The sequence below is a fragment of the Pseudophryne corroboree genome, chromosome 2, assembly GCF_028390025.1.
Source record: "Pseudophryne corroboree isolate aPseCor3 chromosome 2, aPseCor3.hap2, whole genome shotgun sequence".
NCBI lineage: Eukaryota > Metazoa > Chordata > Amphibia > Anura > Myobatrachidae > Pseudophryne > Pseudophryne corroboree.
Window position 1 is genome coordinate 130,955,692 of NC_086445.1, and position 27,540 is coordinate 130,983,231.

The window sequence follows — 27,540 nt, forward strand, 5'->3', positions numbered from 1 at the left end:
GGGGAGAGTCAGGGAGACGTCCTTCCAGCGGAGCTGTGATGGAAAATGGCGCCCGTGTGCTGAGGAGATAGGCTCCGCCCCCTTCTCGGCGGCCTTTTCTCCCGCTTTTTGGTGAGTTCTGGCAGGGGTTAAAATACATCCATATAGCCCTGGGGGTTATATGTGGTGTATTTATGCCAGCCAAGGTGTTTACATTGCTGCTCAGGGCGCCCCCCCCTAGCGCCCTGCACCCTCAGTGACCGAAGTGTGCCTGAGTAACAATGGCGCACAGCTGCAGTGCTGTGCGCTACCTTGTTGAAGACTGATGTCTTCTGCCGCCGATTTTTCCGGACCTCTTCTTGCTTCTGGCTCTGTAAGGGGGCCGGCGGCGCGGCTCTGGGACCGAGCTCCGAGGCTGGGCCTGTGTTCGGTCCCTCTGGAGCTAATGGTGTCCAGTAGCCTAAGAAGCCCAAGCTACCACCACTTAGGTAGGTTCGCTTCTTCTCCCCTTAGTCCCTCGGTGCAGTGAGCCTGTTGCCAGCAGGTCTCACTGAAAATAAAAAACCTAAAACTAAACTTTCACTAAGAAGCTCAGGAGAGCCCCTAGTGTGCACCCTTCTCGGCCGGGCACAAAAATCTAACTGAGGCTTGGAGGAGGGTCATAGGGGGAGGAGCCAGTGCACACCAGCTAGTCCTAAAGCTTTACTTTTGTGCCCAGTCTCCTGCGGAGCCGCTATTCCCCATGGTCCTTACGGAGTTCCCAGCATCCACTAGGACGTCAGAGAAATATAACACCACAGTTTAAAACAGGAATGGAAATGCCGCTGGGGCTTGACCTTGACTTCTAAGACGACTGATTGAAAGACAAGGGGGCTTTCGATTATACCAGCAGCTGCCGCTTTTACATCAAGGACAAGTAATGAAAGCCTAAATGCATTGTAAAGAATAGAAATACAACTATGCAATAAGTCTATCTATCAGATAAAAAGAAGGAAGGGAACAGGTAGAGTCGTCCTCACTCTTCTTTTCCACAATGTATGCTCAATAAACAATACATTTACAATGTACTTGGGGGGTAATTCAGACTCGATCGTAGATGTGCTAAATTTAGCACATCTATGATCAGTTTCACAGACATGCGAGGGGACGCCCAGTGCAGGGCTAGTCCGCCCCGCATGTCTGGCTCTGCTCCCCTGCACAGGTACAAAAGGATCGCACGGCAGCGATGCTTTTGTGCCTGAAGAGTAGCGCCCTATCAGCGCAGCTCCTGCGCGCTGGCAGGGAGCCATCCATCTCTCTCAGGGTCGCAGCGGCTGCGTGTGACGTTACGTAGCCACCGCGGCCTGCCCCCCGTGCAATCTGGGCACGCCTGCGTTGCCCGGACTGCGCCCTCCAAATGGCAGCCAAATGCCACTGGCCCGCCCGCATCTCTGGCATGCGCCGGCACACTGCGGTGCCTGCGCATGCGCAGTTCAGACCTGATCGCACAGCAGCGATCAGGTTTGAATTAGCCCCTTGTTACATGGACTGGTAAATGAGAAGTGCATTGAAGGACTTTCAGATTAAACACAAAACCCCCCACGCCACATCTAATGGTACTTAGACGCTTCCCAGGTGTCTGCCTCTACTACTGTTGCTTGGTATGCACACTCCCAGATGGGAAGCACCAGAGATCGTTCTCTGTAAGGTTACTGCAGTCACGTCAGTTACAGCTAGAGGAGCCCCATCCTACAATTAGTATCTCCTGCAACATATGGGATCATTTCAGTGAGCACGTAGTTCCCCTCGCCCCACGTTGAGACAACTCTGAATCTGTTCCTGCCCAAATGTGTGCCTGCTTCTCTGACTGGTCTTCTAATGGTGTCTACTGGGGCTAGTTGTTGGAGATCTACTACTACTAGAGTTGGTTTGAACTCTGGGTGATGAGTCCTTTCAAGTATCTACAAATTAGGCCTTATATTTCCTCAGCTCCCAAATCACGTCTCCCTGAAATACTTCAAATCCATTTGCTATCAAGGCCCCTATTTACGTGGTATAATTTCCTCACATCATGTCCCATTCCTAAATACTAGGTTGCCTGGGAAATGGAACTGGGCACACCACAGGTAAAGAGTTCTCGCTCCCCTTTTACGATATGTATTACAGGTTGTACTTTAGGATTAGCCTCCATGACCCTTCCCCTCCCTACCTCCCTCCCTCCCTGCCACCCACCCACCAATTCCTTCCTTTCCCCCCTTTCCTTAGGTTACTGTTATTCCCTTTAATTATAACCAAGTACATCCTTCAAGTATGTTAATGGGTTTCCGATATATATCAGGCTGTTTAATATTCTTTACCACTCTTAAGGTGGGTACACACTTGCCGATAAAGTAAACAACATCGCACATTTTGCCCTTCCTGAGCGACGTCATTTACGGGTGGTAGTCATGTGACCGCCGGTCGGCTGACCGACAGTCACATGACCTCCTCCGTGAGCCCGACGGCTCACTATCCCGATGGTCGGCATGCCGACCAACAGGGACTATTTCCACTCGTGGGTGTCCACGACACCCATAGAGTGGGAACAGAACCCGTGGCGACCGCAGGTCGCCACCGAGCCCGCAGCGTGGCGAGCGCAGCGAGCCCGCAAGGGGCTTGCTGCACTCGCCCCTCCTTGCCGGGATCCCGGCGTCGGTATGCTGCCGGGATCCCGGCGTCGGTAAGGTGACCGGCGGTCAGGAGACCGCCGGTCATCCATACTACACCCGTCATTTACCATATCGACTAGTGTGTACGCTGCCCAACGACGAGCGGAAACGCGAGTCTAAACGACCCTCACTATCGGTCGTGCATGTAGCTGAATTTGGACTGTCATCCAAAACCTGCATACACGGACCGTCTGTGGCGTGACGTCACGGAGCGATATCGTTTGCATAGAAAGTCACTGCCGACGACCGCCTCGGTAGGGAAGGGAACACACTAGGCAATGTCGCTCATAGAGCACACCGTCTAGTGTGTACCCACCCACACTGTGTCATGTTTTATTAGTTGATTGCTGTTATTTGCTCTCTCATTGCCCACTGCTATTTATATATGTACATTTGAAAATATAAAAAAAATAAAAAACATTAACACTGTTAAGACATTCTCAGTAGTAATGGGAGGAGATTTGGAAACATTAGTATGGTGGAATGCACATCAAACCCAAGTGCCTGATATATATGTCTGAGAGATCCGGATGCCTATAACAATCCCCTGACCTAACTACCTGCCAGGCCAACTGCTCAGGCTGTTTAAAACAGAAGGTAATTACTATACAGGGTAATGCAATGTGGAACCATTACAAGTATGGACAACATCGGCAGGTCCTGTGAATACTGAATTCCACCTAATACTTGGTTTTCGGTAGGGCTCATGTAGTTTTAAAACATTGACATAAACCTTCTTACTGTACATCTTACGACAAATAAATGTAAAAATAAGATTTTACTCACCGGTAAATCTATTTCTCGTAGTCCGTAGTGGATGCTGGGACTCCGTAAGGACCATGGGGAATAGCGGCTCCGCAGTAGACTGGGCACAACTAAAGAAAGCTTTAGGACTACCTGGTGTGCACTGGCTCCTCCCACTATGACCCTCCTCCAGACCTCAGTTAGGATACTGTGCCCGGAAGAGCTGACACAATAAGGAAGGATTTTGAATCCCGGGTAAGACTCATACCAGCCACACCAATCACACCGTATAACTCGTGATACTATACCCAGTTAACAGTATGAAATATAACTGAGCCTCTCAACAGATGGCTCAATAATAACCCTTTAGTTAAACAATAACTATATACAAGTATTGCAGACAATCCGCACTTGGGATGGGCGCCCAGCATCCACTACGGACTACGAGAAATAGATTTACCGGTGAGTAAAATCTTATTTTCTCTGACGTCCTAAGTGGATGCTGGGACTCCGTAAGGACCATGGGGATTATACCAAAGCTCCCAAACGGGCGGGAGAGTGCGGATGACTCTGCAGCACCGAATGAGCAAATTCTAGGTCCTCCTCAGCCAGGGTATCAAACTTGTAGAATTTTGCAAATGTGTTTGACCCCGACCAAGTAGCTGCTCGGCAAAGTTGTAAAGCCGAGACCCCTCGGACAGCCGCCCAAGAAGAGCCCACCTTCCTCGTGGGATGGGCTTTCACTGATCTAGGATGCGGCAGTCCAGCCGCAGAATGTGCAAGCTGAATCGTACTACAGATCCAGCGAGCAATAGTCTGCTTTGAAGCAGGAGCACCCAGCTTGTTGGGTGCATACAGGATAAATAGCGAGTCAGTTTACCTGACACTAGCTGTCCTGGAAACATACATTTTCAGGGCCCTGACTACGTCCAACAACTTGGAATCCTCCAAGTCTTTAGTAGCCGCAGGCACTACAATAGGTTGGTTCAAATGAAAAGCTGATACCACCTTAGGGAGAAACTGGGGACGAGTCCTCAATTCGGCCCTATCCATATGGAAAATCAGATAAGGGCTTTTACATGACAAAGCCGCCAATTCTGACACACGCCTGGCCGAAGCCAAGGCCAACAGCATGACCACTTTCCACGTGAGATATTTCAAATCCACGGTTTTAAGTGGCTCAAACCAATGCGACTTTAGGAATCCAACACCACGTTGAGATCCCAAGGTGCCACTGGAGGCACAAAAGGGGGCTGAATATGCAACACTCCCTTAACAAATGTCTGAACTTCAGGCAGTGAAGCCAGTTCTTTCTGGAAGAAAATCGACAGAGCCGAAATCTGGACCTTAATGGAACCCAATTTTAGGCCCATAGTCACCCCTGACTGTAGGAAGTGCAGAAAACGGCCCAGCTGAAATTCCTATGTTGGGGCCTTCCTGGCCTCACAGCACGCCACATATTTTCGCCATATGCGGTGATAATGGTTTGCAGTCACTTCTTTCCTAGCTTTATCAGCGTAGGGATGACTTCCTCCAGAATGCCCTTTTCCTTCAGGATCCGGCGTTCAACCGCCATGCCGCCAAACGCAGCCGCGGTAAGTCTTGGAACAGACAGGGCCCCTGCTGCAGCAGGTCCTGTCTGAGCGGCAGAGGCCATGGGTCCTCTGAGATCAGTTCTTGAAGTTCCGGGTACCAAGCTCTTCTTGGCCAATCCGGAACAATGAGTATAGTTCTTACTCCTCTTTTCTTATTATCCTCAGTACCTTGAGTATGAGAGGAAGAGGAGGGAACACATAAACCGACTGGTACACCCACGGTGTCACCAGAGCGTCCACAGCTATCGCCTGAGGGTCCCTTGACCTTGGGCAATATCTTTTTAGCTTTTTGTTGAAGCGGGACGCCATCATGTCCACCTGTGGCCTTTCCCAATGGTGTACAATCATTTGGAAGACTTCTGGATGAAATCCCCACTCTCCCGGGTGGAAGTCGTGCCAGCTGAGAAAGTCTGCTTCCCAGTTGTCCACTCCGGAAATGAACACTGCTGACAGTGCTAACACATGATTTTCCGCCCATCGGAAAATCCTTGTGGCTTCTGCCATCGCCATCCTGCTTCTTGTGCCGCCCTGTTGGTATACATGGGCGACCGCCGTGATGTTGTCTGACTGGATCAGCACCGGCTGGTGTTGAAGCAGGGGTCTAGCCTAACTTAGGGCATTGTAAATGGCCCTTAGTTCCAGAATATTTATGTGTAGGGAAGTCTCCTGACTTGACCATAGTCCTTGGAAGTTTCTTCCCTGTGTGACTGCCCCCCAGCCTCGAAGGCTGGCATCCGTGGTCACCAGGACCCAGTCCTGTATGCCGAATATGCGGCCCTCTAGAAGATGAGCACTCTGCAGCCACCACAACAGCGACACCCTGGCCCTTGGAGACAGGGTTATCAGCCGATGCATCTGAAGATGCCACCCCGACCACTTGTCCAACAGATCCCACTGGAAGATCCTTGCATGGAACCTGCTGAATGGAATTTCTTCGTAAGAAACTACCATCTTTCCCAGGACTCGCGTGCATTGATGCACCGACACCTGTATTTGTTTTAGGAGGTCTCTGACTAGAGATGACAACTCCTTGGCTTTCTCCTCCGGGAGAAACACTTTTTCCTGTTCTGTGTCCAGAACCATACCCAGGAACAGTAGACGCGTCGTAGGAACCAGCTGCGACTTTGGAATATTCAGAATCCAGCCGTGCTGTTGTAGCACTTCCCGAGATAGTGCTACTCCGACCAACAATTGCTCCCTGGACCTCGCCTTTATAAGGAGATCGTTCAAGTAGGGATAATTATAACTCCCTTTTTTTTTGAAGGAGTATCATCATTTCGGCCATTACCTTGGTAAATACCCTCGGTGTCGGGGACAGACCAACGGCAACGTCTGGAATTGGTAATGACAGTCCTGTACCACAATTTTGAGGTACTCCTGGTGAGGAGGGTAAATGGGGACATGCAGGTAAGCATCTTTGATGTCCAGTGATACCATGTAATCCCCTTCGTCCAGGCTTGCAATAACCGCCCTGAGCGATTCCATTTTGAACTTGAACCTTCGTATATAAGTGTTCAAGGATTTAAATTTTAGAATGGGTCTCACCGAACCGTTTGGTTTCGGTACCACAAACATTGTGGAATAGTAACCCCGGCCTTGTTGAAGGAGGGGTACCTTGATTATCACCTGCTGGAAGTACAGCTTGTGAATAGCCGCCAGTACTACCTCCCCTTTCTCCGAGGGCAGCAGGCAAGGCTGATTTGAGGTAACGGTGAGGGGGAGTCGCCTCGAACTCCAGCTTGTATCCCTGTGATACTACTTGCAGAACCCAGGGATCCACCTGTGAGCGAGCCCACTGGTCGCTGAAGTTCCCGAGACGTGCCCCCACCGCACCTGGCTCCACCTGTGGAGCCCCAGCGTCATGCGGTGGACTCAGAGGAAGCGGGGGAAGATTTTTGATCCTAGGAACTGGCTGTCTGGTGCAGCTTTTTCCCTCTTCCCTTGTCTCTGTGCAGAAAGTAAGCGCCTTTGACCCGCTTGCTTTTCTGAAGCCGAAATTACTGTACCTGATAATACAGTGCTTTCTTAGGCTGTGAGGAAACCTGAGGTCAAATTTTTTCTTCCCAGCTGTTGCTGTGGATACGAGGTCCCAGAGACCATCCCCAACAATTCCTCACCCTTAGAAGGCAGATGTGCTTTTTAAAGTCAGCATCACCTGTCCACTGCCGGGTCCCTAATACCCTCCTGGCAGAATGGACATTGCATTAATTCTGGATGCCAGCCGGCAAATATCCCTCTGTGCATCCCTCATATATAAGACTACGTCTTTAATATGCTCTATGGTTAGCAAAATAGTATCCCTGTCCTGACAGGGTAACAGACCACGCTGCAGCAGCACTATCCATGCTGAGGCAATTGCAGGTCTCAGTATAGTACCTGAGTGTGTATATACAGACTTCAGGATAGCCTCCTGCTTTTTATCAGCAGGCTCCTTCAAAGTGGCCGTATCCTAAGACGGCAGTGCCACCTTTTTTGACAAACGTGTGAGCGCCTTATCCACCCTAGGGGATATCTCCCAACGTGACCTATCCTCTGGCGGGAAAGGGTACGCCATCAGTAACTTTTTCGCTTCTTCACACACTTCATTCACTCATCTGATGGGGGAACCAAACACTGGCTGCTTTTTCTCCCCAAACATAAAAACCCCTTTTTTTTGGTACTTGGGTTAATGCAGAAATGTGTAACACATTTTTCATTGCCGAGATCATGCAACGGATGTTCCTAGTGGATTGTGTATATGTCTCAACCTCGTCGACACTGGAGTCAGACTCCGCGTCGACATCTGTGTCTGCCATCTGAGGTAGCGGGCATTTTTTGAGGCCCTGATGGCCTTTGAGATGCCTGGGCAGGCGCGGGCTGAGAAGCCGGCTGTCCCACAGCTGTTACGTCATCCAGCCTTTTATGTAAGGAGTTGACACTGTCGGTTAATACCTTCCACCTATCCATCCACTCTGGTGTCGGCCCCACAGGGGGCGACATCACATTTATCGGCATCTGCTCCGCCTTCCACGTAACCTTCCTCATCAAACATGTCGACACAGCCGTACCGACACACCGCACACACACAGGGAATGCTCTGACTGAGGACAGGACCCCACAAAGTCCTTTGGGGAGACAGAGAGAGAGTATACCAGCACACACCAAAGCGCTATATAATACAGGGATTCACACTACCCACAGTGATTTTTCCCTTATAGCTGCTATAATACACAATTTTGCGCCTAAATTTAGTGCCCCCCCTCTCTTTTTAACCCTTTGAGCCTGAAAACTACAGGGGAGAGCCTGGGGAGCTGTCTTCCAGCTGCACTGTGAAGAGAAAATGGCGCCAGTGTGCTGAGGGAGATAGCCCCGCCCCTTTTTCGGTGGACTTTCTCCCGCTTTTTTATGGATCTCTGGCAGGGGTATTTTTCACATATATAGCCTCTAGGACTATATATTGTGATTTTTTTGCCAGCCAAGGTGTTAATATTGCTGCTCAGGGCGCCCCCCCCCCCCCAGCGCCCTGCACCCATCAGTGACCGGAGTGTGAGGTGTGCATGAGGAGCAATGGCGCACAGCTGCAGTGCTGTGCGCTACCTTGTTGAAGACCGAAGTCTTCTGCCGCCGATTTTCAGGACCATCTTCATGCTTCTGGCTCTGTAAGGGGGACGGCGTCGCGGCTCCGGGACCGGACGATCGAGGTCGGGTCCTGTGTTCGATCCCTCTGGAGCTAATGGTGTCCAGTAGCCTAAGAAGCCCAAACTAGCTGCAAGCAGGTAGGTTCGCTTCTTCTCCCCTTAGTCCCTCGTAGCAGTGAGTCTGTTGCCAGCAGATCTCACTGAAAATAAAAAACCTAAAATATACTTTCTTTTCTAGGAGCTCAGGAGAGCCCCTAGTGTGCATCCAGCTCAGCCGGGCACAAGATTCTAACTGAGGTCTGGAGGAGGGTCATAGTGGGAGGAGCCAGTGCACACCAGGTAGTCCTAAAGCTTTCTTTAGTTGTGCCCAGTCTCCTGCGGAGCCGCTATTCCCCATGGTCCTTACGGAGTCCCAGCATCCACTTAGGACGTCAGAGAAAGAAAATAAAAAATTGTTCTTTGCATATAGCATTAAATACCTATGGAAATTACCTATGGATCTGATTACTGGTCTTCCCACACACTTTGGGCTTTCGGTGAGCGATCATGGAATCTATGATTCATCTCACACTTTCAGAATGGAACATTGAGCTCTCTGTATTGTTCCTATGTCAACTTACACTGTACTGTACTTCACTTTATTTCTCTCCCCGGGCTTGAAATATATCCCCCAAAGTTAGTGTTAGTTTTTCAACCAGACATAAGGAATCCCCTCTCAACCATAAAAGGTCCACTTCCACTTTTTAGTTATTTTTTTTCATAGGTCAATAGATAATTATTCCAAAACTCTTGCTGGTCATTCTGGTGATTGCACTTTGGCAAACTTGAGGCAAGCACTCATGTTCGTATTAGTAGGCAGGGGCCTATAATACCTTCCTATTGCCCTCCTTTTTACCCAGTGTCATTCAGTCACTGGGATCATAAACACTGACCTTGGGGAACGGCCTGCTCTAGGACCTGCATACTGACAACGTCACTCTGACGCCAAAAGAGGAAAAGAGTGTCTTATGGAGCCTGCCTTGCTGTAAGTTCAGTGAGCCAGATCAGATAACACGTGTCTGTGGAACAGTCCTGACACAACTGGTAGGGTAGATATTTACAGATCTCAACATGGATGGCCCTGATTCAGGCCCTGACACATCTGTGGCTACAGTTACAAGGTACAGATGTTCAATACTCTGCACATGTGAACCCGTACTGTGTATGTGCAGTATGGGTCCTGCGTCGTTGCATGCACTACAGCTTCAGATGTCAAGTGACAGTCTGCCATCATTTGGCGGCGGGGAGGGGCGGTGACAGCAGATGTTGCACAAAATGGAGGCGTGTTGGCTTCATTTTGTGGGAGTGACAAGGCCAGGATTTCCATCTTCCAATGGGGATTTCATGGTCTCTTGGAAGGAGCTGTGGGGGCTGGCCTGCAAGGCCTCATGGGTCACTCAGTCAGTCGATGGTGTCACGGGTGATCCGATGCTGCATTCCCGGATGCTGCACTGAATCACAAATGTATGCAATAGGCGTTGACTTATACCAGACACCTGCTGCATTACATATGTTAGAACTCCAAGGAAGCAGCAGCGATGCTGAATCCAACCACAACTGAATCAGGCCTCATGGCACTAACACCGCGCTATAAACCATTGTCTGCTGAGACATTGTTTGTGCCAGATATAAAATACTGATATACGGCATCTAGTATAATCTTCTGAGCCAAGCATTGTAACAGATACACAGCTGAGTTATATCGAGTGCCAAGCTAGAATGCCTGGCCATATCTGTTTCCAAGTGTATATGTCACAGACACAGCTTGTGCAAAGTCTAGTGAGTAGAGGAATTTTTGGTGCCAGAGCTAATATGCACAACGATATCTTGCATCAGGGGCCAAGTATAACTGTTAGAGCCATATTTGATGTGAAGTCTAATACGCAGAACCATAACAACTGTTAAGGCTAATGTGCATTTCTACTACAGTGTCTAACAATCAGAATGATATATGGGGTCAAGTCTGATATACACAAACATATTTGGTGCCAAGTCTACTATATACGACCATACCTGGTGACAGGTATAATCCGGGTGTAGAAGGGTATGCCGGCGGCCGGGCTCCCGGCGACCAGCATAACGGCGCCGGAATCCCGACCGCCGGCATACCGACAGCAGGGCGAGCGCAAATGAGCCCCTTGTGGGCTCGCCATGCTGCAGGCACGGTGGCGTGCGCTATTCTCCCTCCAGGGGGGTCGTGGACCCCCAAGAGGTAGAAAAAGTGTCAGTATGCCAGGTGTCGGGATTCCAGCGCCGGTATGCTGTGCGCCAGGATACCGACAGCCGGCAAAATGAAGACCACCCGTATAATACGCAGCACCATATACGATGCCAGGTCTTACATGGAAAACCATATAGGCTGCCAAATGTAATATGCACCATCATTTTAGTTAAGTGATAACCTCATTTAATGATGTACAGTAGGCAGCTATGTTTGCAAGCTTGTCGCTATCCGTATAATGGCAACTGCAATGTGACAGTCACAATTTGGACTTTATTAGATATACTATGCTAAATCTAGTAGCACAATAAGACTACACCAGTGGTTCCCAAACTTTTTTGAATCACGGCGCCTAGAGTATCAGCTATTTTTTCACGGCAACCCTAGGCCAAAATATTGAGATATTTAGAAAGAAATATTAAATTAAGTAAATTGTGTTTATCTCATCCTTAGGTTTAGTTGTGTGGTGAGGGACAAGATTTGCTTCTGTTTGTCTACATATTTTATTATTGTCAGCCACCAGGACTAGGTTTGCCTATTCCATTAACAATAAATAATTTGAATTGGTCCTGGACCACAAACCCAGGGCACCCCTACAAGTGTCCCAAGGCGCCCCAGGGTGCCTCAGCACAGAGTCTGAGAACCACTGGACTACACCATTATAATTGTCACAATATAACTGGAGATGTTTGACATTTGCTAAGCATATATTAAAATGTTATTGTCCTCTGCTATCAGCTAGCTCACACTCCTATACTTCCATAGACTTTCTGCAATCAGTTATATCAAATACTAAAACTCTTCATTCAATTTTGATAAACTCATGTTTTTTATATATATATATATATATATATATATACAGAGCGAGAGAGAGAGAGAGAGAGAGAGAGAGAAATGAGGCGGTACTCCCAAGATTTATAAAAGATAAATTTTAGTGCACAATACAAGGTGCAAACATTACAACGTTTCGGGGAATGATACCCCATCATCAGAATGATGGGGTATCATTCCCTGAAACATTGTAATGTTTCCACTTTGTAGTATGCACTAAAATGTATCTTTTATAAATCTTGGGAGTGCCGCCTCATTTCTCTATATCTACAGGGAGTTGCCATACCCCAGGAGGGCGCACAAGTAAGTTATTATTTTTTGTGGTTGCGCTGTCACGTTGGAGTGACGGGTTTGGACTGTGATATATATATATATATACACACACACACACACACACACACACACACACACACACACACACACACACACACACACACACACACAGTATATATATATATATATATATATATATATATATATAGTAGGTTAATGAATGAAGAAAGGCAGTTTTATGCTTTGCATACACGTGGGATGATATACTGTACTTACTGTCAGCTACAGTGCTCTCCTCAAAGGCAAGGTTATCAAAGCCCTGGTCATCTGACCACACAGGCAGAACTGTCGGAGTCATGTTTCTCTCCAGGAGAGCAGACCCAGGTGCTGCTTTGTCTATATCTGGAGATACAGTCGACGGATGATCAGTCACCCCTGGCCCACTTTCTCCTTCAATCTCAATCTGCAGCTTGCTGGCCCTTCTCTGGTCCAATACCTCTCTCCGGTGAGATGCTCCGGGACACCTGGAAACAAAAGAAACTCTTTAGTGAACTGCACTGAACTGTTTCATTACATGTTGTGGCTTGTTACTGTACCTCCAGGATTATCTAGGATTAGGAAGGTTGCCGTTTCTAGATCGCATACCAGGGTTCTATTTATGTAATTGTAAAATATAATGGCATTAACATTATTTCAACAGCCCTTGATACAGGAAACCAAACATGGCTTTCTGATTTGTATGAACGTGCTATAATTGAATTATATACTGTGATAATTGTGTATAATTAAAATTTTTTGTAAATTTTGGAATTTCCTCTTGGATGTTCCAGCGCTTTCTTAAACTTACCATGTCTACAACCGGGTACACACTGAGCGATATAGATCGGCCTTCCAATCGAACGGCTGTTATATCGTGAGCCCGTTGGTCGGCGTGTACCCCCAATATGTCTGTGAATGGTGTAGTTCAGACATATTGCTTTGGCCCTGCAGCACAGATGGCCAATATATCTACAGATACACATTTAAATGCTCGCCCAGTTGTGACGTCAGACACTACACATCAGGCAGACGATTGGTAAGTGTGTATGCTCTTACTAATTGTTAGATAGGTCGGCAGAGCGGCCCGAACAGGTACAGGTTGAGTATCCCATATCCAAATATCCGAAATACGGAATATCCCGAAATACAGACTTTTTTGAGTGAGACTGAGATAGTGAAACCTTTGTTTTTTGATGGCTCAATGTACACAAACCTTGTTTAATACACAAAGTTATTAAAAATATTGTATTAAATGACCTTCAGGCTGTGTGCATAAGGTGTATATGTAACATAAATGCATTCTGTGCTTAGATTTAGGTCCCATCACCATGATATCTAATTATGGTATGCAATTATTCCAATATACGGAAAAATCCCATATCCAAAATACCTCTGGTCCCAAGCATTTTGGATAAGGGATACTCAACCTGTACCTAGTTTAAGACTGAGCTAATAACCTTGATCACCCTTCTGAATAAAATCACATCCCTCAATTTAATTAACTATTGACAGCACCACCTGCTGTCTTAGAATTACCATTGACTCCTCCCACGCCCTCACACCACATATACAGTACTGTCATTTCCATCTCAGAAACATCTCCAGGATCAGACCCTTTCTCACACTGAAGAAAACCAAGATCCTCATCCACTCACTGGTCATCTGTATACTGGCCTACGGTAACCTCCTCTTATCAGGCCTCCATGCCAAACACCTCTCTCCACTCCAATCTGTCCTCAATGATGCTCCCGGGTGTGGTATGCAAGGTCGACCAAACTTAGGTCGACAGTGTCTAGGTCGACCACTATTCATCGACAGTAAGTAGGTTGACATGGTTTCTAGGTTGACTGGGACTCTAGGTTGACATGTACTAGGTCGACATGACAGAAGGTCAACATGAGTTTTTGCACTTTTTTTGGTGTCGTTTTCTCTGTACAGTGACCGGGGTCCCCAATTAGTGCACATGTCCCCTCGCATGGCTCGCGCTTCGAGCAAGGTGCTTCGCTCCGCTACCGCTGCGCTCGGCACAGGTTACCATTACCAATTGTATTCCACATGGATCGTAAAGTATAAAAAAGTTTAAAAAATGAAGAATTGTTTTTAAAAAACTCATGTCGACCTAGAGTACCTGTCAACCTAGAAACCATGTCGACCTACTTACTGTCGACCAATAGAGGTCGACCTAAGTGTGGTTGACTTAGAGACCGGATACCGATGTTGCCCAGCTCATCTTCCTCTCCAACGTACTACGTCTGCCCCCTGTCACCTACAAGCCCTACACTGGCTCCCCTTCCCCTTCAGAATCCAATTCCCACTCCTCACACTCACTTACACAGCCCTCACCCAATCCTCTTTCATTAACATCTCTGGCCTCATCTCCCTTCACACTCCCACTCACAAATGAATCCCGCATCTCTTGCCAACTGGTTACTTTCTCCCACTCTTGCCCCCAATATTTTGCCCATGTTGCGCTCTACCTTTGGAATGAGCAGGGCCCTCTTCCCTCTTGTGCTTTTCCTTGCCTCACTTATACCATCATCTCCTCAATGCCAACAACAGCACTAAACCATTGGTTTCGGCCATCCCGCTGCTAATTTGGGTCTTATGACTGGTAATGCAGCAATGATTAGAAACTCTCTCCTTGTTCTACAATGTTTTGTAATGTACGCAAGTTACATTTTTGTGATCATCATACTGTTCATGTTTATGTAAGTTGTTGTGAACCTCTTGTGGCACCATATAAATAAAAGATAATAAAATAATAATAATAATAATAATAATAATAATAATAGCAACGTGTACGTGTACGCATTTCATAGGGGTTTTACACACACGCGCGCGTAGCGGTCGCAGCGGCCTGAACATTTGTGCATTTAAGGTATTGCTTTTCTTCCTGAAAGTTAATCAAACTTAACAATTTAATAGAAATTTAAAAGAAAATCGAAGTGGTTTAACAAAGGTAGGCCCTCATTCCGAGTTGTTCGCTCGGTATTTTTCATCGCATCGCAGTGAAAATCCGCTTAGTACGCATGCGCAATGTTCGCACTGCGACTGCGCCAAGTAACTTTACTATGATGAAAGTATTTTTACTCACGGCTTTTTCTTCGCTCCGGCGATCGTAATGTGATTGACAGGAAATGGGTGTTACTGGGCGGAAACACGGCGTTTCAGGGGCGTGTGGCTGAAAACGCTACCGTTTCCGGAAAAAACGCAGGAGTGGCCGGGGAAACGGTGGGAGTGCCTGGGCGAACGCTGGGTGTGTTTGTGACGTCAACCAGGAACGACAAGCACTGAAATGATCGCACAGGCAGAGTAAGTCTGGAGCTACTCTGAAACTGCTAAGTAGTTAGTAATCGCAATATTGCGAATACATCGGTTGCAATTTTAAGAAGCTAAGATTCACTCCCAGTAGGCGGCGGCTTAGCGTGTGTAACTCTGCTAAAATCGCCTTGCGACCGATCAACTCGGAATGAGGGCCGTAATTTGTTACCCCATGATAGCAGAATGCAGGAACAGCCTATTGCAGAGTTTCCCAAACACCGCCATTACAGTCTAGGTTTCAAAGATTACCATGCTTGAGCACAGGTGACAATTAGTACCTCAGTCAATTTGACTTAACTATCTGGAATCAAGGATGGATATCTTTAAAACCTGGACTATAATGGCAGAGTTTGGGTTTAGGAAACTCTGGACTATTCACTAGTAGTCAAATACCAAATGTGCCGACACTGCACCCCCAATTATCCAGCCGTCCACCATGCCATATCCACGGATGAACCCAGTACATACAATAAAGATTATTAACTTGGCTGAAGCATTAGATCTGTGATGTGATGGGCTTAATGCAGTCACATAATAGTGTTGAATTAACTCTTATAACAGCTGTTCCAGCTGCATATACATACATCACAAGAACGTAATGTTATCCAGCTTTGTACACACACCTTTGTAAGGTGCTGCAGAACCCTTGTGATGGCATACAAATAAAGGATAATAATAATAATAATAATAATAATAATGATGCCTGGGGAGGATGTTAGACCAGACCCACTACCCAATACTGATCCCCTTATCTCACCACAAAGCTTTTGAAAGTGAAGGCAATGCAATGAATACTGTAGATTCGCTTTGGACAGATTTTATTTTCTTATTTCATGCTTTGTAAAATCAGTATTTTTATTTTCTGCATAACTTTCACTCTGGAGACATTAATCCTCAAATAAGCCCTAACTCAGACTATCCTGAGAAGAAAATAAAGTACAATAACAATCTATACAGATCTTCAGATATGACCTCTAGCTTCTCTTATACAAATCCTGCGGCTTCTATTGGCATCATATTATACTACCTACACTATGTGATGATGTCTGTTAGTGATGAGCGGGTTCAGTTCCTCGGAATCCGAACCCCCCCGAACTTCACCCATTTTACACGGTTCCGAGGCAGACTCGGATCCTCCCGCCTTGATCGGTTAACCCGAGCGCGCCAGAACGTCATCATCCCGCTGTCGGATTCTCGCGAGATTCGTATTCTATATAAGGAGCCGCGCATTGCCGCCATTTCTCTAACGTCCTAGTGGATGCTGGGGACTCCGTAAGGACCATGGGGAATAGACGGCTCCGCAGGAGACTGGGCACACTAAAAGAAAGATTTGGTACTACCTGGTGTGCACTGGCTCCTCCCTCTATGCCCCTCCTCCAGACCTCAGTTAGATTTCTGTGCCCGGCCGAGCTGGATGCACACTAGGGGCTCTCCTGAGCTCCTAGAAAGAAAGTATATTTTAGGTTTTTATTTTACAGTGAGACCTGCTGGCAACAGGCTCACTGCAACGAGGGACTAAGGGGAGAAGAAGCGAACCTACCTGCTTGCAGCTAGCTTGGGCTTCTTAGGCTACTGGACACCATTAGCTCCAGAGGGATCGACCGCAGGACCCGTCCTTGGTGTTCGTTCCCGGAGCCGCGCCGCCGTCCCCCTTACAGAGCCAGAAGCAAGAAGATGGTCCGGAAAATCGGCGGCAGAAGACTTCAGTCTTCACCAAGGTAGCGCACAGCACTGCAGCTGTGCGCCATTGCTCCTCATACACACTTCACACTCCGGTCACTGAGGGTGCAGGGCGCTGGGGGGGGGGGGCGCCCTGAGCAGCAATAATATCACCTTGGCTGGCAAAATAACCACAATATATAGCCCCAGAGGCTATATATGTGGTAATTACCCCTGCCAGAATACAGAAAAAAGCGGGAGAAAAGTCAGCCGAAAAAGGGGCGGAGCCATCTCCCTCAGCACACTGGCGCCATTATTCCCTCACAGTTCCGCTGGAAGGAAGCTCCCTGACTCTCCCCTGCAGTCTACACTACAGAAAAGGGTAAAAAAGAGAGGGGGGGCACAGATTGAGGCACAGTAAATATTATAGCAGCTATAAGGGACATAATTCAGTTAGTCCCTGCATTATATAGCGCTCTGGTGTGTGCTGGCATACTCTATCTCTGTCTCCCCAAAGGGCTTTTGTAGGGTCCTGTCTCCTTTAAGAGCATTCCCTGTGTGTGTGTGCGGTGTGTCGGTACGGCTGTGTCGACATGTTTGATGAGGAGACTTATGTAGAGGCGGAGCAGATGCCTATAAATGTGATGTCACCCCCTGCGGGGCAGACACCTGAGTGGATGGACTTATGGAAGGAATTACGTGCGAGTGTCGACTCCTTACATAAAAAATTTGACGACAGGCCAAATACGGGACAGCCGGCTTCTCAGCCCGTGCCTGCCCAGGCAATTCAATGGCCATCAGGGGCTCTAAAACGCCCACTACCTCAGATGGCAGACACAGATGTCGACACGGATACGGATACCAGTGTCGACGACGATGAGTCAAATTTAATGTCCACTAGGGCCATTCGTGGCATGATTGAGGCAATGAAAGAGGTTTTACACCTTTCTGATATAAACCCAGGTACCTCAAAAAAGGGTATTATGTTTGGGGAGAAAAAACTACCAATAGTTTTTCCCCCATCTGAAGAATTAAATGAAGTGTGTGAAGAAGCGTGGGCTTTCCCTGATAAGAAATTGGTGATTTAAAAAAAAAAAAAAAAAATTACTATTGGCGTTCCCTTTCTCGCCAGAGGATAGGTCACGTTGGGAAACTCCCCCTAGAGTGGATAAAGCGCTCACACGTTTGTCTAAAAAGGTGGCACTACCGTCTCCGGATACGGCCGCCCTAAAGAAACCTGCTGATAGAAAGCAGGAGGCTATCCTAAAGTCTATATATACACACACTGGTGTTATACTGAGACCAGCTATTGCTTCAGCGTGGATGTGCAGTGCTGCTGCTGCTTGGTCAGATTCCCTGTCAGAAAATATTGACACCCTGGACAGGGACACTATATTGCTTACCATAGAGCATATAAAAGACTCAGTCTTGTACATGAGAGATGCACAGAGGGAGATCTGCCGGCTGGCATCTAGAATAAGTGCATTGTCCATTTCTGCTAGGAGAGGTTTATGGACTCGGCAGTGGACAGGGGATGCAGATTCTAAAAGGCACATGGAAGTTTTGCCTTATAAGGGTGAGGAGTTATTCGGGGACGGTCTCTCAGACCTTGTTTCCACAGCAACAGCTGGGAAGTCAGCATTTTTACCCCATGTCCCCTCACAGCCTAAGAAAGCGCCGTACTATCAGGTGCAGTCCTTTCGAACCCAGAAAAACAGGCGGGGAAAAGGCGGGTCCTTTCTGTCTAGAGGCAGAGGAAGGGGGAAGAAACTGCACCACGCAGCAGGTTCCCAGGAACAAAAGTCCTCCCCCGCTTCTTCCAAATCCGCCGCATGACGGTGGGGCTCCACAGGCGGAGCCAGGTACGGTGGGGGGCCGCCTCAAAAATTTCAGCGATCAGTGGGTTCGCTCACGGGTGGATCCCTGGATCCTTCAAGTAGTATCTCAGGGGTACAAGCTGGAATTCGAGGCGACTCCCCCCCGTCGTTTCCTCAAATCGGCCTTACCGACAATTCCCTCGAGCAGGGAGGCTGTACTAGAGGCAATTCACAAGCTGTATTCCCAGCAGGTGATAGTAAAAGTGCCCCTACTTCAACAAGGACGGGGTTACTATTCCACACTGTTTGTGGTACCGAAACCGGACGGTTCGGTGAGACCTATTTTAAATTTGAAATCCTTGAACACATACATAAAAAAATCAAAGTTCAAGATGGAATCGCTCAGGGCGGTTATTGCAAGCCTGGACGAGGGGGATTACATGGTATCCCTGGACATCAAGGATGCTTACCTGCATGTCCCAATTTACCTTCCTCACCAGGAGTACCTAAGATTTGTGGTACAGGATTGTCATTACCAATTCCAGACACTACCGTTTGGACTGTCCACGGCACCGAGGGTGTTTACCAAGGTAATGGCAGAAATGATGATACTCCTTCGAAAAAAGGGAGTTTTAATTATCCCGTACTTGGACGATCTCCTAATAAAGGCGAGGTCCAGGGAGCAGTTACTGGTCGGAGTAGCACTATCTCGGGAAGTGCTACAACAGCATGGCTGGATTCTAAACATCCCAAAGTCACAACTGGTTCCTTCCACACGCTTACTGTTCCTGGGGATGATTCTGGACACAGAACAGAAAAAAGTGTTTCTCCCGCAGGAGAAAGCCAAGGAGCTGTCATCTCTAGTCAGAGACCTCCTAAAACCAAAACGGGTATCGGTGCATCACTGCACACGAGTCCTGGGAAAAATGGTGGCTTCATACGAAGCAATTCCATTCGGCAGGTTCCATGCAAGGACCTTCCAGTGGGACCTCTTGGACAAGTGGTCGGGATCGCATCTTCAGATGCATCAACTGATAACCCTGTCTCCAAGGACCAGGGTGTCTCTACTGTGGTGGCTGCAGAGTGCTCATCTTCTAGAGGGCCGCAGATTCGGCATACAGGACTGGGTCCTGGTGACCACGGATGCCAGCCTTCGAGGCTGGGGAGCAGTCACACAGGGAAGAAACTTCCAAGGACTATGGTCAAGTCAGGAGACTTCCCTGCACATAAATATTCTGGAACTAAGGGCCATTTACAATGCCCTAAGTCAGGCAAAACCCCTGCTTCAAAACCAGCTGGTACTGATCCAGTCAGACAACATCACGGCAGTCGCCCATGTAAACCGACAGGGTGGCACAAGAAGCAGGATGGCGATGGCAGAAGCCGCAAGGATTCTCCGATGGGCGGAAAATCACATAATAGCACTGTCGGCAGTGTTCATTCCGGGAGTGGACAACTGGGAAGCAGACTTCCTCAGCAGACACGACCTACACCCGGGAGAGTGGGGACTTCATCCAGAAGTCTTCCTACTGTTGGTAAACCATTGGGAAAGGCCACAGGTGGACATGATGGCGTCCCGCCTCAACAAAAAGCTAAAGAGATATTGCGCCAGGTCAAGGGACCCTCAGGCGATAGCTGTGGACGCGCTAGTGACACCGTGGGTGTACCAGTCGGTTTATGTGTTCCCTCCTCTGCCCCTCATACCAAAGGTACTGAGAATAATAAGAAGGCGAGGAGTAAGAACGATACTCGTGGTTCCGGATTGGCCAAGAAGAGCTTGGTACCCGGAACTTCAAGAAATGTTATCAGAGGACCCATGGCCTCTACCGCTCAGACAGGATCTGCTACAGCAGGGGCCCTGTCTGTTCCAAGACTTACCGCGGCTGCGTTTGACGGCATGGCGGTTGAATTCCGGATCCTAAAGGAGAAGGGCATTCCGGAGGAAGTCATTCCTACGCTGATAAAAGCCAGTAAAGAAGTAACCGCAAACCATTATCACCGCATTTGGCGAAAATATGTTGCGTGGTGTGAGGCCAAGAAGGCCCCCACAGAGGAATTTCAGCTGGGTCGTTTTCTGCACTTCCTACAGTCAGGAGTGACTATGGGCCTAAAATTGGGTTCCATTAAGGTCCAGATTTCGGCTCTGTCGATTTTCTTCCAGAAAGAACTGGCTTCACTGCCTGAAGTTCAGACTTTTGTAAAGGGAGTGCTTCATATTCAGCCCCCTTTTGTGCCTCCTGTGGCACCTTGGGATCTCAATGTGGTGTTGAGTTTCCTAAAATCACATTGGTTTGAACCACTTAAAACCGTGGATCTCAAATATCTCACGTGGAAAGTGGTCATGTTATTGGCCTTGGCTTCGGCCAGGCGTGTGTCAGAATTGGCGGCTTTGTCGTGTAAAAGCCCTTATCTGATTTTCCATATGGATAGGGCAGAATTGAGGACTCGTCCCCAGTTTCTCCCTAAGGTGGTATCAGCTTTTCACTTGAACCAACCTATTGTAGTGCCTGCGGCTACTAAGGACTTGGAGGATTCCAAGTTACTGGACGTAGTCAGGGCCTTGAAAATTTATGTTTCCAGGACGGCTGGAGTCAGGAAAACTGACTCGCTTTTTATCCTGTATGCACCCAACAAAATAGGTGCTCCTGCTTCTAAGCAGACTGTTGCTCGCTGGATTTGTAGCACAATTCAGCTGGCGCATTCTGCGGCTGGTTTGCCGCATCCTAAATCAGTGAAAGCCCATTCCACGAGGAAGGTGGGCTCATCTTGGGCGGCTGCCCGAGGGGTCTCGGCTTTACAACTTTGCCGAGCTGCTACTTGGTCAGGGGCAAACACGTTTGCTAAATTCTACAAATTTGATACCCTGGCTGAGGAGGACCTTGAGTTCTCTCATTCGGTGCTGCAGAGTCATCCGCACTCTCCCGCCCGTTTGGGAGCTCTGGTATAATCCCCATGGTCCTTACGGAGTCCCCAGCATCCACTAGGACGTTAGAGAAAATAAGAATTTACTCACCGATAATTCTATTTCTCGTAGTCCGTAGTGGATGCTGGGCGCCCATCCCAAGTGCGGATTGTCTGCAATACTTGTATATAGTTATTGCCTAACTAAAGGGTTATTGTTGAGCCATCTGTTGAGAGGCTCAGTTGTTATTCATACTGTTAACTGGGTAGAATATCACGAGTTATACGGTGTGATTGGTGTGGCTGGTATGAGTCTTACCAGGGATTCAAAATCCTTCCTTATTGTGTCAGCTCTTCCGGGCACAGTATCCTAACTGAGGTCTGGAGGAGGGGCATAGAGGGAGGAGCCAGTGCACACCAGGTAGTACCAAATCTTTCTTTTAGTGTGCCCAGTCTCCTGCGGAGCAGTCTATTCCCCATGGTCCTTACGGAGTCCCCAGCATCCACTACGGACTACGAGAAATAGAATTATCGGTGAGTAAATTCTTATTTTTCACTCGTGCATTGGAGATGATAGGGAGAGGACATGCAGCGTTCTCTCAGTTTCTGTTTTCAGTGTGCTGCAAATATCTGTGCTCAGTGTGCTGCAAATATCTGTGCTCAGTGTGCTTGCAAATATCTGTGCTCAAAATATCTACGTTCTCTGCCTGAAAAACGCTCCATATCTGTGCTGCATTGTAGTATATAGTAGGAGGACAGTGCAGAATTTTGCTGACCAGTGACCACCAGTATTATATAGCAGTACGGTACAGTAGTCCACTGCTCTACCTACCTCTGTGTCGTCAAGTATACTATCCATCCATACCTGTGGTGTATTTTAGTTGTGCGCAGTATATATAGTAGGAGGACAGTGCAGAATTTTGCTGACCACCAGTATATAATATATAGCAGTACGGTACAGTAGGCCACTGCTCTACCTACATCTGTGTCGTCAAGTATACTATCCATCCATACCTGTGGTGCATTTTAGTTGTGCGCAGTATATATAGTAGGAGGACAGTGCAGAATTTTGCTGACCACCAGTATATAATATATAGCAGTACGGTACAGTAGGCCACTGCTCTACCTACCTCTGTGTCGTCAAGTATAATATCCATGCATACCTGTGGTGCATTTTAGTTGTGCGCAGTATATATAGTAGGAGGACAGTGCAGAATTTTGCTGACCACCAGTATATATATAGCAGTACGGTACAGTAGGCCATTGCTATTGATATATTACTGGCATATAATTCCACACATAAAAAAATGGAGAACAAAAATGTGGAGGGTAAAATAGGGAAAGATCAAGATCCACTTCCACCTCGTGCTGTAGCTGCTGCCACTAGTCATGGCCGAGACGATGAAATGCCATCAACGTCGTCTGCCAAGGCCGATGCCCAATGTCATAGTAGAGAGCATGTAAAATCCAAATAACAAAAGTACAGTAAAATGACCCAAAAATCAAAATTAAAAGCGTCTGAGGAGAAGCGTAAACTTGCCAATATGCCATTTACGACACGGAGTGGCAAGGAATGGCTGAGGCCCTGGCCTATGTTCATGGCTAGTGGTTCAGATTCACATGAGGATGGAAGCACTCATTCTCTCGCTAGAAAAATGAAAAGACTTAAGCTGGCAAAAGCACAGCAAAGAACTGTGCGTTCTTCTAAATCACAAATCCCCAAGGAGAGTCCAATTGTGTCGGTTGCGATGCCTGACCTTCCCAACACTGGACGGGAAGAGGTGGCGCCTTCCACCATTTGCATGCCCCCTGCAAGTGCTGGAAGGAGCACCCGCAGTCCAGTTCCTGATAGTCAGATTGAAGATGTCACCGTTGAAGTACACCAGGATGAGGATATGGGTGTTGCTGGCGCTGAGGAGGAAATTGACAAAGAGGATTCTGATGGAGAGGTGGTTTGTTTAAGTCAGGCACCCGGGGAGACACCTGTTGTCCGTGGGACGAATATGGCCATTGACATGCCTGGTCAAATTACAAAAAAAATCACCTCGTCGGTGTGGAATTATTTTAACAGAAATGCGGACAACATTTGTCAAGCCGTGTGTTGCCTTTGTCAAGCTGTAATAAGTAGGGGTAAGGACGTTAACCACCCAGGAACATCCTCCCTTATACGTCACCTGGAGCGCATTCATCAGAAGTCATTGACAAGTTCAAAATCTTTGGGTGACAGCGGAAGCAGTCCACTGACAACTAAATCCCTTCCTCTTGTAACCAAGCTCCTGCAAACCACACCACCAACTCCCTCAGTGTCAATTTCCTCCTTAGACAGGAAAGCCAATAGTCCTGCAGGCCATGTCACTGTCAAGTCTGACGAGTCCTCTCCTACCTGGGATTCCTCCGATGCATCCTTGAGTGTAACGCCTACTGCTGCTGGCGCTGCTGTTGTTGCTGCTGGGAGTCGATCCTCATCCCAGAGGGGAAGTCGGAAGACCACTTGTACTACTTCCAGTAAGCAATTGACTGTCCAACAGTCCTTTGCGAGGAAGATGAAATATCACAGCAGTCATCCTGCTGCAAAGCAGATAACTCAGGCCTTGGCAGCCTGGGTGGTGTTAAACGTGTGTCCGGTATCCATCGTTAATTCACAGGGAATTAGAGAATTTATTGAGTTAGTGTGTCCCCGGTACCAAATACCATCTAGGTTCCACTTCTCTAGGCAGGCGATACCGAGAATGTACACAGACGTCAGAAAAAGAGTCACCAGTGTCCTAAAAAATGCAGTTGTACCCAATGTCCACTTAACCACGGACATGTGGACAAGTGGAGCAGGGCAGACTCAGGACTATATGACTGTGACAGCCCACTGGGTAGATGTATTGCCTCCCGCAGCAAGAACAGCAGCGGCCGCACCAGTAGCAGCATCTCGCAAACGCCAACTCGTTCCTAGGCAGGCTACGCTTTGTATCACCGCTTTCCAGAAAAGGCACACAGCTGACAACCTCTTACGGAAACTGAGGACCATCATCGCAGAATGGCTAACCTCAATTGGACTCTCCTGGGGATTTGTGACATCGGACAATGCCACCAATATTGTGCGTGCATTACATGTGGGCAAATTCCAGCACGTCCCATGTTTTGCATATACACTGAATTTGGTGGTGCAGAATTATTTAAAAAACGACAGGGGCGTGCAAGAGATGCTGTCGGTGGCCCGAAGAATTGCGGGCCACTTTCGGCATTCAGCCACGGCCTGCCTAAGACTGGAGCACCAGCAAACACTCCTGAACCTGCCCCGCCATCATCTGAAGCAAGAGGTGGTAACGAAGTGGAATTCAACCCTCTATATGCTTCAGAGGATGGAGGAGCAGCAAAAGGCCATTCAAGCCTATACAGCTACCTACGATACAGGCAAAGGAGGGGGAATGCACCTGACTCAAGCGCAGTGGAGAATGATTTCAACGTTGTGCAAGGTTCTGCAACCCTTTGAACTTGCCACACGTGAAGTCAGTTCAGACACTGCCAGCCTGAGTAAGGTCATTCCCCTCATCAGGCTTTTGCAGAAGAAGCTGGAGAGATTGAAGGAGGAGCTAAAACAGAGCGATTCCGCTAGGCATGTGGGACTTGTGGATGGAGCCCTTAATTCGCTTAACCAGGATTCACGGGTGGTCAATCTGTTGAAAACAGAGCACTACATTTTGGCCACCGTGCTCGATCCTAGATTTAAAACCTACGTTGTATCTCTCTTTCCGGCAGACACAAGTCTGCAGAGGTTCAAAGACCTGCTGGTGAGAAAATTGTCAAGTCAAGCGGAACGTGACCCGTCAACAGCTCCTCCTTCACATTCTCCCACAACTGGGTCTGCGAGGAAAAGGCTGAGAATTCCGAGCCCACCCGCTGGTACGTATACTGGCAGGAAAAAGAGGCAATTTGGAGGCCCGTGCAGAAACTGGCTTTATTTTACCTAAGTTGCCCCCCCTCCAGTGTGCACTCCGAAAGAGTGTTTAGTGCAGCCGCTCACCTTGTCAGCAATCGGCGTACGAGTTTACTTCCAGAAAATGTGGAGAAGATGATGTTCATCAAAATGAATTATAATCAATTCCTCAGTGGAGACATTCACCAGCAATTGCCTCCAGAAAGTACACAGGGACCTGAGATGGTGGATTCCAGTGGGGACGAATTAATAATCTGTGAGGAGGGGGATGTACACAGTGAAAGGGGTGAGGAATCGGACGATGAGGAGGAGGTGGACATCTTGCCTCTGTTGAGCCAGTTTGTGCAAGGAGAGATTGATTGCTTCTTTTTTGGTGGGGGCCCAAACCAACTAGTCATTTCAGCCACAGTCGTGTGGCAGGCCCTGTCGCTGAAATCATGGGTTTGTTAAAGTGTGCATGTCCTGTTTATACAACATAAGGGTGGGTGGGAGGGCCCAAGGACAATTCCATCTTGCACCTCTTTTTTCTTTAATTTTTCTTTGCATCATGTGCTGTTTGGGGACTATTTTTTGAAGTGCCATCCTGTCTGACACTGCAGTGCCACTCCTAGATGGGCCAGGTGTTTGTGTCGGCCACTTGGGTCGCTTAGCTTAGCCATCCAGCGACCTTGGTGCACCTCTTTTTTTCTTTGCATCATGTGCTGTTTGGGGACTATTTTTTAAATCTGACATCCTGTCTGACACTGCCGTACCACTCCTAGATGGGCCAGGTGTTTGTGTCGGCCACTTGGGTCGCTTAGCTTAGCCATCCTGTCTGACACTGCAGTGCCACTCCTAGATGGGCCAGGTGTTTGTGTCGGCCACTTGGGTCGCTTAGCTTAGCCATCCAGCGACCTTGGTGCACCTCTTTTTTTCTTTGCATCATGTGCTGTTTGGGGACTATGCTTTTAAATCTGCCATCCTGTCTGACACTGCAGTGCCACTCCTAGATGGCCCAGGTGTTTGTGTCGGCCACTTGGGTCGCTTAGCTTAGTCATCCAGTAACCTCGGTGCAAATTTTAGGACTAAAAATAATATTGTGAGGAGTGAGGTGTTCAGAATAGACTGGAAATGAGTGTTATGGTTATTGAGGTTAATAATACTATGGGATCAAAATGACCCCCAAATTCTATGATTTAAGCTGTTTTTGAGGGGTTTTTGTAAAAAAAACATCCGAATCCAAAACACACCCGAATCCGACAAAAAAATTTCAGGGAGGTTTTGCCAAAACGCGTCCGAATCCAAAACACGCCCGCGGAACCGAATCCAAAACCAAAACACAAAACCCGAAAAATTTCCGGTGCACATCACTAATATTGTCTGTGTGTAATCACTGTATGGAACAGGGAACTGTCAGACCGTTCCTGATGCCTGCAGACTGTGTTTTGTTGTTTTTTTACATATTTTATTATATAAATTATTGGTATAAAGCACTAAAGCTGGATACACACAATATATGGGACGGATCACAACGACCATCTACATAGGGTGTGTACCCTCAAATCCACCAAATTCATTTTCTGCACGTTCAATGGGATGATTTCATGGCCGATGCAGTGTTGTCACATGCAGTATGTAACAATACATCACACCGTCATGGAGCGGATTGTGCAGTGCCATGTATCATTCCATGGATTCCCTGGGTGACACCATCATCTGGTGTGACCCCAGCTTTAGTTGTGCTTATTTGTTTCTACTTTTGTTCCTTTCAAGTTAAATTAGTAGATGATTTGTTCCTTCACAAGTTTGATCCTTGTCTCATCATCCAGCAAGGATCCAACCTTCCTGTCCTGTCACGTTTATATCAACATGATCAAAGAAAGTAGGGATGTCTTCTAGCCTGGCCAGTC

General features: G+C 47.7%; 1 protein-coding gene across 2 annotated transcripts in view; it reads right to left on the bottom strand.

Moving 5' to 3' along the window:
- The window catches only part of LNX2 (ligand of numb-protein X 2), a 374,999-nt gene that overhangs the window by 101,951 nt on the left and 245,508 nt on the right, over window positions 1-27,540 (bottom strand). For both annotated transcript variants that reach the window (XM_063951718.1, XM_063951717.1), the window contains exon 3: window positions 12,263-12,510. In XM_063951718.1, the coding sequence (XP_063807788.1) occupies window positions 12,263-12,510 (248 nt within the window). The remainder of the gene's footprint in view (window positions 1-12,262; window positions 12,511-27,540) is intronic.